This window comes from Triticum urartu, chromosome 4A (genome assembly GCF_056163025.1).
Source record: "Triticum urartu cultivar PI428250 chromosome 4A, HENAU_Tu73, whole genome shotgun sequence".
Lineage (NCBI taxonomy): Eukaryota > Viridiplantae > Streptophyta > Magnoliopsida > Poales > Poaceae > Triticum > Triticum urartu.
The window spans coordinates 619009335-619022475 of NC_141876.1; the positions used below are offsets into that span (position 1 = coordinate 619009335).

Sequence of the window (13141 nt, forward strand, 5' to 3'; positions counted from 1 at the left end):
TGCAGCACAGTGAGAGGGAACACCATACCCTCATATGTAACCACTAGGAGCAAAGATGGAAAGGTGGGCCGCTAAATGGTCTTGGAGAAGGAGCCGAGGAGGCCAGGGTTGTCGCTGCACACCTCCACCTCGTCGTCCCCCGACCAAAGGGCAGAGGGTTGAGATGGAATTACTCTGCCGCAGCGGTGATATCCATAACTTCCACCATGTCCATGCGGCCTGCTCCATGTCCATAAACAGAAGTAAACATCTCATCAACCATCCAGAAACTTACAAATGACTTTACAAAACTAGACGAATAAGTAAGTATAATATATCCTCTACGTACGTACATGGCTGTTCCCAGTCCACCAGCATGGTTGTTGCCTTCCATTCCATTACATTCCCTGGGTGCCCAATTCAGCAAGGTACCTAGTATTGTCCAAAGGAAGGAAACTTCTCCCTGGAATCGGCCGCTTCCTTGAGCTCTGCCTCATCTTTTGCATTGTGAAATTGATCTTGTGTGAGATTCGGCAAGTCCGGAACAGCAATGTAAGCCCTGCACACATGATTGACCAATAACAGTCATGTGGATGCCAGCTGGATGTTATGGCACAATTAAAATTGCCTCCTTAAGTAGATCTTTTTCAAGTTATGTGGGTAGTAGAAACAGAGAAGAGAAGCAATAAGAAATTGCATTCCAAGCATGTTGTGCAGCCAACCATGAAAGGCAAGTCCCTTTAATTAGTTCTTGGATGAAAGTTCAGTTTCTAAAAGTTGACAAGACTAGCTACAACTGTATATGTTTCTGCCCTTGAAAACTGTATAGAAAGAAAGAAAAACAGCTAATGCATGGTATAATCCATTTGGCGACAGTAGCAAATATACTTCAAGTTAAGTAGTAGGAACAAAGAATAGAACCAATGACAGTAGCAAATACGCTTACAACACTTGAAAAATTAGGCTCCAGGCTGCTTACCTCCTCTGCAGGACAGTCTCCAACACTTGTTGGTATGCAGACGTATGTATCCACCGGGAGCAAAGATGGGACAGGTGGCTGGGTGACGAATCAATCAGAATTCGACAATTTTGTAAGCATTGCTTGCTTCACGGTTTTTAACTCCTTGGTCACCAGAATTCGACTGTGGGGATGTGACGAATCTTGTAAGCATCCTCCCTGTGGCACCTCACAAATAGCGTTGGACATCGAACAATTTTGAGTAGCGTCAAAGCAGAGAGACTCCGTATGCTTTCAGGCAAAGATGTCAGGTTGGGGCAATCGCAGGTGATAAGTTGCTCTAGAGACGTCAACTGTCCCAACCATCTCGGTAATGCTTCCATGCCAAAGCAACATTTCATCCAGAGTCTTCTAAGAGCTGTGAGGTTCTTCATGCTTTCAGGCAGAGATGTCAAGTTGGGGTAATCGCTGATTATAATTTCTTCTAGGCAGGTCAACTGTCCCAACCATCCCGGTAATGTTTCGAGGGCTTTGCACCCTTCCAACCTCAGTTTTTTAAGAGCGGTGAGGTTCTTCATGCTTTCAGGCAAAGATGACAGGTTGGGGCAATTCATGATTACAATTTCTTCTAGAGAAGCCAAATGTCCCAATGATTCCGGTAATGTTTCCAAGCCTTTGCAATCTTTCAACATCAGTACTTTAAGAGCGGTGAGGTTCTTCATGCTTTCAGGCAAAGATGTCAGGTTGGAGCAATCGCCAATTGAAATTTCTTCTAGAGAAGTCAACTGTCCCAATGATCCCGGTAATGTTTCCAGGCCTCTGCACTTCAACGTCAATTTTCTAAGAGCAGTGAGGTTCTTCATGCTTTCAGGCAATAAAGTTAGGTTGGGGCAATCGCCGATTAAAATTTCTTCTAGAGAAGTCAACTGTCCCGACAATCCCGGTAATATCTCCAGTTCCTTGCACTTTACCAACGTCAGATTTTTAAGAGCGGTGAGGTTCTTCATGCTTTCAGGCAAATATGTCAGGCTGGGGCAATCGAAGATAAAAATTTCTTCTAGAGAAGACTGTTCCAACCATCCCGGCAATGTTTCCAGGCCTTTGCACTCTGTCAACCTCAGTATTTTAAGAGCGGTCAGGTTCTTCATGCTTTCAGGCAAAGAGGTCAGGTTGGGGCAATCGCCGATTAAAATTTCTTCTAGAGATGTCAACTGTCCCAACAATCCTGGTAATGTTTCCAGACATTTGCACTTTATCAACATCAGTTTTTTAAGAGCGGCGAGGTTCTTCATGTTTTCAGGCAAAGATTTCAGGTTGTGGCAATCGCCGATTAAAATTTCTTCTAGAGAAATCAACTGTCCCAACGAACCTGGTAATGTTTCCATGCCTTTGCACTCTATCAACGTCAATTTTCTAAGAGCAGTGAGGTTCTTCATGCTTTCAGGCAAACATGTCAGGTTGGGGCAATCATCGATTGAAATTTCAACTAGAGAAGTCAACTGTCCCAACGGTGCCGGTAATGTTTCCAGAACTTTGCACTCTTTCAACATCAGTTTTCTAAGCGCAGTGAGGTTCTTCATGCTTTCAGGCAAATATGTCAGGCTGGGGCAATCATGGACTAAAATTTCTTCTAGAGAAGTCAACTGTCCCAATGATGCCGGTAATGTTTCCAGGACTTTGCACTCTTTCAACTTCAGTTTTCTAAGAGCGCTGAGATTCTTCATGCTTTCAGGCAAAGATGTCAGTTTGGGGCAATCATTGATTCCAATTTCTTCAAGAGAACCGAGGTCGCCCAACCATACCGGGAGTGCCTCCAAGTCCTTCAACGACTTCAAATATAGTTCAGTGAGAGAGGTGAAGCATCGCATGACCTCTGACAAAGTCCTCAATCCACTGGCCGAGATTACCTTAAATTTCTCAAGGGTGGGAAAGTGTTGAAGTCTATCCCACTTGTCTTGAGAGAAATTACAACTCTCTAGAGCCATTGTAGAAGGATGAGTGGAAGACGAGAGCTCTCCAAATCCTTGTTCGGGCAAAACTGTATCGCTGTTGCTCAAAACCCAATTCATACTTCTTGGGGGATACGGCAGGAACTTCAACTTTGGGCAGTTCACTACCTCCAAATGATGCAAATTAGGGATTAGAAGCTCTTGGTTTCCTTCACTTGACTCTGTTGTCCACCATTCCTCCAAATTCTCCATCGACGTCAATAGCATTACAGTTAGTTTCATACAAGGTCTGCCCTCTCCATAGAATTCCTTACCAATTTTCCTAATGTTGGGAATTTTTACCAGACACAGCCTTCTTAAATTTGGCAGTGCCCCAAATGAAGGAAGACAGTCACATTCTTCCAAACCATCAAGAGTCATTTCACTGAGAAAAGGAAGGTAGGATGAGATTTGAAACATCCAGTTAGGTAAATCCTTGCTCGTATAACCAACTAGCCAAAACTTTTCGAGAGTCCGAGGAGGTACGAGCCTGTTCAGCACAGATTCACCTCCTTCGTTCTCCCACTGAAGTTTTAGTACTCGAATATCTGATTTATCACGCAGTTTGACTCTGTCTGCGTCCTCTGGCTGCCTGACATTCTGAAGGCCTAGAAGCCTCAGCTCTGAACAAGTCAATCCCACAAGATCCACTATACTGCTGCATCCTCTACTCTGTATCTCATGTACATGGTGCTCTACTGTGCCCACAAGATTTAGACGCCTTTTAATGGCTCTAATCTTCTTAAGCAAATCAGAAGTTGCATTATCAATCACCAACTCCGTGAGACTAGTCATATCACCAATGCCATCAGGGCAATCAGTCATAAGTACAAGGCCATTCATGTGCAGTATTTGAAGCTTAAGGTCACCGAATAAGGAGGGGAGCTCATTGAGCCCCAGACAGTACGACAAATAGAGAGACCTCAGCTTAAACAACTTGCATAGTGACTCTGGTAATTGTCGGAGTTTAGGACAACTTGTTAGGTTCAAATATTCAAGCTCGAAGAGGTGATCAAAACATTCAGGGAGCTCTTTCAGGTTATGACAATCTGAAAGATCAAGGTATTTCAGATGATTAAGTTGGCAAAATGATGCTGGGAGCATTGAAACCTTGTAGCAACCAGAGAGGTTCACAAACTCAAGTTTCTGAAGGTGAACGAAATCAATTGGTAGGTTTTCTAGCTCATGGCAACTCGATAGGTTCAGATGCTCTAAACACGGAAAGCTAATATTGTCAGGTAGTTTGGTTAGCTTTGAACAACTTGACAAGTTTAAGAATGAGAGTTTAAGAAGGCTACCAAAATTATCAGGGAGCTTTCGAAGAGCACAACAATCTGACATGTCTAGGTGCTGTAAGCATGTAAGCTCACAGACTGATTCAGGCAACTCTTGGAGTATACAGCACCCCGACAGATTGAGGAAAAAGAGTTGAGAGAGCTCCCCAAGTGACGCAGGTAGCTTACTGAGGCTACTACTGCCAGATAGGTCCAAATAGGAAAGTTTGCTGAGGCGACAAATACTGTCAGGCAAGGTTTCAAGCAAGGAATTGGACAGAATAAGAGTTTCCATGTTTTGAAGTTCATGAAAATACTTAGGAAGTGATGTTATTGGCAAGCCTGTGGCATCAAGGTACCTAATCAGCTTCAATTTCTTAACAGAAGATGGCAGCGCCACGCTACTTGGAGCAGATTGGCCATTAGCTGAATGCCCACTTAGGTCCAGGACACGTATGTACTTGGACCGAGAAAATGCCTTTTTTGGGAGTTGCAGTCCCACCAAATCCCTAAAGTGGAGGGATCTAAGCTTGTGTGGAATATATTTGAAAGCCTCTGGATCATTCTTGAAGTTGGTTAACTGTGCATGTCGGCAGTAACGGGCTCTCTTCATCAGATCTAACCTCTGGGTGCTTTTGGTAGCATCCAGATCAATGAATTCATCAGCAACAATTATTGATGCGAGATCATGCACCAAATCATGCATGACGAGTTGTGGAGGAGCTTTGAAATGCAATGGACTTGGACTAACCTGCAGAGATAACTACTATCAATATAGTATTGTAAAGAGAAATGTAAAATCCCTTAGGAATAGGAAATGTTAAAATGGACTTGAGAGAAGACACTGAACTGGTCTAGTAAAATTGCAACTTGCTCAAAATCTGGGGAGCCCTTATACAGAACAATTTTCATATACATTTTTTTTACTAGAGACGATGGATTTTCAAAAAATTGTTTAATCTAGAACCATAACAGAATATAATTTATGGAAGTGTGTCCTTGTCTATAAATAAAGGAAAAAAAACATGATGGTAAAAATGAACCAGCCATCCAAAAGAAATGGTGTCTATAGGTACTAACCGAAGTAGATCCTGGAATCCGAAGAAAGGACATGCCCAAAAGGTAGTTGATGCACCTTTGACCATCGTAGCCTGGACAAATGTATCCAAGTGCATTCCATTGCTGGATTAGACGATTGCTGTCCATGACAAAGCCCTTGGAGAAGGCTGCCAAGTACGTGAAACACATTTTGTATTCTAGCTTCATGTAGTAATAGCTCAGCATTAGCCTCTCTAATGTTTCTTTCTGATGTACTTCTCTCAAACCCAAATCAACCTTGGTGTCTCTTATATCTTCCCATGCCCCCACGGTCCTTAGCTCCGACATTACTTGCCCAAGAGCATTAGCCACGAGCGGTAAACCCCCACACTTGGCTGCAATCTGCTTTCCAATTTCTTCCAAGCCACTGTGGTCATCATCAGGCCCAAATGCTCTTTGCTTCATTAATTCCCAGCACTCACCAGGTTCTAAAACACCCAACTCTACTGTTTCAGACTCAGGAACTGGGCAAATTCTCCTCTGGTTTGCAAGAAAACCAGTGCGCAATTGTTGCACTACACTTCGGTTTCGGGTAGTTACTATAATACTGCTACCCTTGCGGCCATGCTGCAACATCTCCTTCAACCTTTCAAGCTTATTTCCATCTTCTTCCCAGAGATCATCCAGAACAATCAGGTATCTTCTAGTGGCAAGTTCTTTTTTCAGAACTTGCTGCAAATCACAGTTGTCAAGGTTGATAGTGCTGTTCATCATGCTTTTCAGGATTGCACTCCCAATTTTCTGCAAATCAAACTGCTTGGAAACCTTAACCCAGACTGAGACGTCAAAGACACTGACCCTCTTGTCTGCAAGAACCGATTCAGCCAATGTGGTCTTGCCTATGCCACCAAGGCCAACAACTGGAATGATGGAGATATCCTGCTGGTTAGCTTCTTCCCGTGTGAGTAGCAGGCTGATTATCTTCTCCTTCTCGATACCCCTCCCCACCATCCCTGTTTCTGTGCCATGAGCATTCCAGTTGGCTGCAAGTGTTTGATTGTTTCTGCTCCCTTCTCCCCTTGCTTCTTGAGGCACAAGACTGAGCCTCGTTTTGCCCTCCTTTTCGATTTCATCTATTTTCTTCATCACCTTCTTCATCTTGTGGGGCATGATCATTCGCTGCAGGAGTTGATTGTTTCTGGAAAACCATAAGCTGGCCTGCAAAAAAAAAAAAAAGTTGAAGTCAACTTGAGTTTCCAAGTGCATCTTTTTTTCTCGACTAGTTTCATACTCTCAAGAGTCAAGAGCAGCCCTACGGATGGAGAAGAAGGATGAATGGTTGATACGCAAAGACGTTTAGTCCAAACAGGATCATCTTATTTCAGATTCAGAGGGAAGGGAGGGGTACATGCACGAAACAGGGGAGCGACATCTTCAGAGATGGTGCAGGCCCTACAAACGGAAGCCGCCGGAGAGGTGTTGAGAGGGAGGAGGAATCTGTGGCCTCTCCAGCAGAAAGGAGAGGGGGAAGTAGTGGAGTTAGTTACCTTGGGTTGGGTCTTGCTGATGAGCTCATCGGCGTCCAACTCATCCAGCACGTCCTCGACGTCGTAGGCGACGCGCTTAAACTTGGTAAGCCACCGCTGAAACACTCTTCCAGCTTCTCCTCCTCGACGAGACCTCTCGTCGGCATCGCCCAGCACGGCCTCGATATCTTTCATCTTCTCCCCCATCTCCAGCACCTGCTCTCTATACCTCCACTGCAGAGTGACTTCCGCCGCAGCGTATTCACCGCCGACCAATAGCTTGCTAACGATCTGCTTCGCCACGGCGCCTGCAATCACACCCCCGAGCCCGCTCATGGCCATGGCTCCCCAGCCAGCAGCCTACTGGAGCCACGACAACGACAATATTGATGTGTCTGTGGATTGTAAGAAGCTGGCACGACGAGATAGGCAACCTCTCGGACTCTTGGTGGGATGAGATTAGGTGGTTGGTTGCTGTCTGTGTGTGAGCATTGGGTGTGCAAGAGAAGTAAGCTTCCGTGGTCCTTTTTCTACTTTCCAAATGATAATATGAAGGCAGCATTCAGCAGCTGTATATGGAAAATAGTTGGATGGGACTCAGCAGCCCCGGTTTTCACATTGGCATCTTTGGACGTTTCTTCAGTCCAAAGTCATTCTAGACTAGAGTGTGAACATTGGGTTGAAGAGACAGTCAAGGAATCCCTTTTGCTTTGCCAGTGCATTCTCTTCAAATTAGACTAGTGATGGTGGGACTAAAGTTGCGACAAACCTCGCTTTTCAAAAAGCGTAATGAATGGAGTGGGAATCTTTCTTTTCTTCAGTAGTCCAGAGACATTGGATGAGATCTGCACCGGCAACTTTGCAATGCTTGACGAATGTTACACTAGTAATAAATGTGATTCACAATCATGCTTATTTCATTTTGGAAATGACGCAGAAGATGAAGCAGTTTGTTGAGAGCCCTGTGCAAACAAACTGACGAAGAAATATAACAGCAGAGAATGTGAGCTGAAAGCCTGAAATGGAACTGAATAGGTACTACAGCAGTAATCAAGAGTCTTGTGTGTATTAATGAGTGACCAGCATATATAAACATTGAAAGGCATCATCACTGCTCAAATGCTGACTGAATTTTAAACCTTGTGCAGCAGCAGCATGCCAATTCACTGAGAGGCTGAAACTGAAAGAAACAAATCACGGAGAGGCAACAGCATGGAAACTGAAAGTGAAAGCTTGATTGGATTGGATTGGATTGGACAGGGCACTCACCAACTCATCCCTGATTGGTTGATTTGATTGAGCCCCAGCCACATTGGGGCCGGAACGTAGAGAAAGAGGAGCTCGGCCGGCGCACCTCCGCGACCTCCGACCTCTTCCTCCTGGTAAAGCTAACCCCTTCCTCACAACCCGATCCATACCAGAGGCCGCCCAGGTCCGCCGCCGCCGCCGGCCGGCCCCTCCCGGATATGCTCACTGGCAGCCCAGATCCAAGACCGCCGCCGCCCAAGTCGGTCGCCCTGCAGCGAACCCTCCGCGCGTGTCGAATGACTTCATTTTTTTTTGTGCGTGTGTTTGTTGGGGAAATAAACAATGTGACATGTGTTCTATTTACTTGTGAAATATTTGTTCAACTTTACTGTATTATAATACACTCCCTACAAAAGTCATATTTACTTGTGAAATTTTTATTCAACTTTTATGTGCTGATGCCACCAGTATTAGTTCTGTTCAAATTTGCAAGATAAACGCCGAGCTCTTTGCCATAATACCACAAGTGATAGATTTTTCTTTTAGCCAAACACAAGGGATAGATAAGCGGTTCCTAGGAACATGTTTGGTAGCCCGCTTAGAGGCCAACCAGTCCCGTGTGGGACGAAACTAGGCTGTTTGGCTGCCTGCATACACTATTTGGCTCACACGCATGAAGATTAAAGCAGCTCTCGGCCACGCCTGCTAGGAACGGTTGAAACAGCAGTTTCTAGGGAGCCAGGCTTGGCTGAGACAGGGGAGGTGAACGCGGCGCTGAGCTTGTGCGAGCACGGAGATGACGCGAGCTCGCGCGCATGTCCGGAAAATCGGCACGAGGATTTCGGTTCACCTCCCGCCGATTCGGCCGCCCTATATAGCCCCCTTTGCCTCACCACCGGAACTCCCGCCACCCTCCCCTCCCCCCCCCCCCCCTCGAGCTCTCCCGCTGACGCGCATCGGCACCGATGAGCAGGTAAGCGGCGCTCTTTCCCCATCCGGCGGTCCACGGCGACGGCGACTCATGACCTCTTCTTCTCCGACCGTTTCGGCGTCTCTCTCGAGCTGCAGCGATGGCCTCTGTGAATTCAATCCCCCCTTCTCTGTACTCGATGTAGGTAGATATGAGACCATGTGGTAGGGTTTGATGTTCGAGCTTGTGGTAGGGTTTGATCCGTGAGAATCTTGTAGCATGCTAGGGTTGTATTTGCGCGCTGATATTTGAAATTCTGATCTTGTAGCATGCCAGGGTAGTGTTGAACACACTGGATTGGTAGCTACTCCCTCCGTTCCAAAATAGATGACCCAACTTTGTACTAAAGTTAGTATAAAATTGAGTCATCTATTTTGGAACAGAGGGAGTAGTTGTGATGTATGTTGCTCATATCGTGCAATGTTGAGCTGGATTGACCGTCAGTGTGTGCTATGCCATTGTCAATGTATGATTCAATTGTAGGACATGGCCACTCAAACGCAAGATCTTAGCTAGGTCATTATCCTGTCCGTGAGCCAGTTTCATCCGTCCTATGTCGAGGACTCCCATCCCCCGCTCGACGAATAGATGCATCCCGATTCAGATGTGTACGAGGTTCCAAGCATGGGTCCTCCTTGTGTGCCTACAGCCTTTGTGCTTGCTGAGCCAAGTGCTGCTGTTGCACAAACGGCATCAGTAAAGACAAAGAAGGATGGTGGAGGGAACAGCATGAAGTGGAAGCCGTTTATGTCCACGTTCATGTGTGTTATATACTACCTACAGTAAAATGAACTATTTTTCTCAGGGCTTAAGTAAGCCCACCAGGAAAATTATTATTCCTGTGAGATGCTTCGGGCCTCACAGGAAAATAGGTCACCCTAAGAAAAAGTGTAGTTTCTGGTAGTGACTTCACAGGCTAACTTCTTTGCATACTTGTTTATCACCTTTGTACTGGCCAAATGGTATATACATAGTGGACACACCTTCCTTTGTCAACGCATCACTATGTGTACGTGCGACTACATGGGACTACCAGACAACGGCTAGCTTTTTGGACAAGTTGTACAATATATTTAAACATACGGCATCTAGAATTGTTTGGTTTCAAGATGATGGTAATTAAGTCTCTCATTCTCTTTCTTTTTTAAGATTCATGATGGTATAAGTCTCTCATACGGAAGTTCCATTTGTGAGTATTAATAATAGTATATTATTTTGTGTTTTATGAAAATCTACAACAGATTTCTGATAAACTCCCCCGGCTCCATAATGTGACAACTTTATTAGTCGACCAATGCGATATCAAAACAAGGGCAAATATTCAAACATTGGACCGCTTTCTGCAAAGCGTCCCGAGCTTAGAAAAGCTTATTTTGTAGAATTGTTTGGTACTTCAACCATGTTTGCATTTAATACAATGTTTCATCACTTAAAAACATTGCCCTCCTTATGCGGAGCATCCCTCGCTCATCCCATGGACGTACCTACATCTCCCTCGACACCACTTGGACCCATGACAAAAGCTCGAGCAAAGGCTATCGAAGATAAGGTGAACTTGCTCCTCTCCGAACTCCCTCTCCCTACTCACGAGACATGGCTACTACCTCATACGGAAACTCTGTGTGTGATCAGGTGCTTGGAGGAGAGCCACGGAACAGCTCCATGCAATGGCCAAGACGGCGAGGACACCAAGCATGAAGGACCAGAAGAAGAGCTGCTTTGGAAGCTACAGGTCCCGGACGACCAGCCCCGCCCGGACGTCCGACCCCTGGAGGTCGCTACAACCAAGAGAAGAGAGGCAGGCCAGAGCTACAGGCTCCGGACGACCGGACCAGCCCGGACGTCCGACCCCTCCCAGGCCCCGGACGACCGAGCCCTTCCGAACGTCCGGCCCGTCCCCAACAGAACCAAATCTTTGGAATTCGGAGGAAGTCCGGACGACCGTGCACCTGCCAACAGAACCGAATCCAAGGACATCCGGAGAACCCCGGACGTCCGGGACCCCGCGAGCCTCCGGACGACCGGCGCCCCACGGACGTCCGGACCCTGGCTGCGTCCAGCTGCGGGCTGATGCCCATGTACCCCTTCACTTCGCCCCTCATTTGCACTATGACTATAAATAGACCTCTCCCACCTCCTAGCTAGGGTTAGCGTTGATTTAGCTCATTTGTGAGATAGAGCCTCGCTCATCCATCCGGATCTACTCCTCGTGAGGGACCGACACCTCCATCCGGAGAAAATCCACCTGGATTCAAGACCTCCATCCGGAGAAGACCATCATCAAGACCTCCTCACGGAGAAGAATCGGTTACCCTTTGTATCGTCCTTTGTTGGACTTGGATCTTGTATCTCTACTTGTGTTCGATGATCTAGCGCATGTGTGATCATATTCTTGTTGGTTGAGTGTTTTCCTCTCGTGTTTCCTCGTGATTTCTCTTGTTCCCCTCCTCGTGTTCTTCGTGTTCCTCGTAGGGATCCTCTCCAAACGTTAAAGATCGGCCCCTAGGGTTCCGCCCTACATCATCTTGGTATCATGAGCCACGTTGATCACGTTTTTGGAGCCCCTACCCCGTGTTTTCTAGCTTGCTTTTGTTGTTTTCGTCCTAAATCCGAAAATCCCCACCAAAAATAGCCCCAATTTTTTTTTTGTGATTTGTTGGTGAGTTGAAATTTTGTTGGATTTGATCCATGGATTTGTGTTGCCATGTGTGGATCTAGCTTTCCCCACCCTCCCCACCCTTTTCCATCCACAAATCCGCTCGATTTCGACATCTCCACTTCCATCCACCCCGAAATCGTGCAGTTCATCCCGTGCCCGATTTTTGCCCAGGACCCAGACGACCGGACCACGCGGGACGTCCGACGACCGGACGACCGTGACACCCCGGACGCCCGAGCAACCCTGACGAAACTGAATTTTGTTCAGTTCGGCCACCACCACTTCCCCACCTTCCACCACATCTTCCAAAACCCATACCACCCCACACCACCATCATCCACCCATACCTCCTATGATGATTTTGACACATTTTTTTTTTGAGATTTTGGGTTGTGGTTCCCGTGTCCTATTGTGTTTCGGCTATATAGGTACAGTTTGACATCATCATCACCACCGCTCATCTTCGCAAAGGACTCATCATCGCCAAGGACGGTAACCTCGACGACATCTTTGTCATACCTTGCAATTGCATTGATAGCCACATGGCCTTACTTTTGCGTAGCTTACCCATCGAGACTAGCCATTGAGTATTGCCGGCAACCTGACTTGTGCACATTAGTGTTCAAAATCCATAGCATACATACCATAACATAGTGGTGCATATCTTGGCATCATCTTTTGTGTCACAAGGTTGTCATCGCATACACAATTGCTATCTTGGTTCATGAAGTTTTGCATGAGAAAAGAGCTCAAAAGTGAAAGAGCCAACAAAGCTTTTAAGCAAAGAGGAAAGATAAGAAAGGAGCTTATAAGCAAGAACCATAGCATCATACTACATTAAGATTGTCATATCCGATCATCTTGGATCATATCACCGAAATACCATACATATAGCATACTTGGGATAGAGGTCGTTGCATTTTTGCCTAGTAGGTTGTGCACAAGTTACATATCCGCCTATTGTGCAATCGTGCTAGCGTCTCTCGAGTATTGTGCAACAAGAGCATTTTCGTGGATTCCACATTTTGGCTCATTTTTTGTTTGCACAATCCCACTTATCTATTTGCGTGTGTGTTTCCGTGTACCGCTACTTGCTTGGTCTACTTGTTGCATTTGCGAATTTGCGAATCTTTTCCAACATTATTGAAGCTCACTTACAATTGCATCAAATTTTGTGCCACCATCCTAACCAAGCTCCACCATAAGCTTTTACTTGTGTAGGTGTGAGAACCGACAAGAATTGGTACCAATTGTGCTATTTCATTGTCCGCATTTGAGTGATCTTAATCCACCTTCAACATCGGTCAAGGTACATTTGGTATAAGTTCTTCTCCTTCTACCACTCACATTTTGCTTGGAATGATGGATAGGCCAAGTACTTCTACCAACCCACTCTTTATCGAGCAAGACGACGACATGTCATCATTCGTCACCAAGAGCCACTTCTTTGGTGCACAACGAGCGTTGCATCAAGAGAAACAAGCAATGACCGACCGCATCG

At 45.9% G+C, this 13141-nt stretch overlaps 1 protein-coding gene across 1 annotated transcript; it reads right to left on the reverse strand.

The window, feature by feature from the left end:
• Positions 1 to 368: 368 nt before the first annotated feature.
• On the reverse strand, positions 369 to 8314 carry LOC147977482 (uncharacterized). Its single transcript, XM_087519351.1, has 4 exons — positions 6785 to 8314; positions 5280 to 6455; positions 959 to 4950; positions 369 to 538 (listed from the first exon to the last, which is right to left on the reverse strand). The coding sequence occupies exons 1-3, from the start codon at positions 7103 to 7105 to the stop codon at positions 1108 to 1110; spliced, it is 5340 nt and encodes a 1779-aa protein (XP_087375477.1). The 5' UTR covers positions 7106 to 8314; the 3' UTR covers positions 369 to 538; positions 959 to 1107.
• Between the last annotated feature and the right edge of the window lie 4827 nt (positions 8315 to 13141).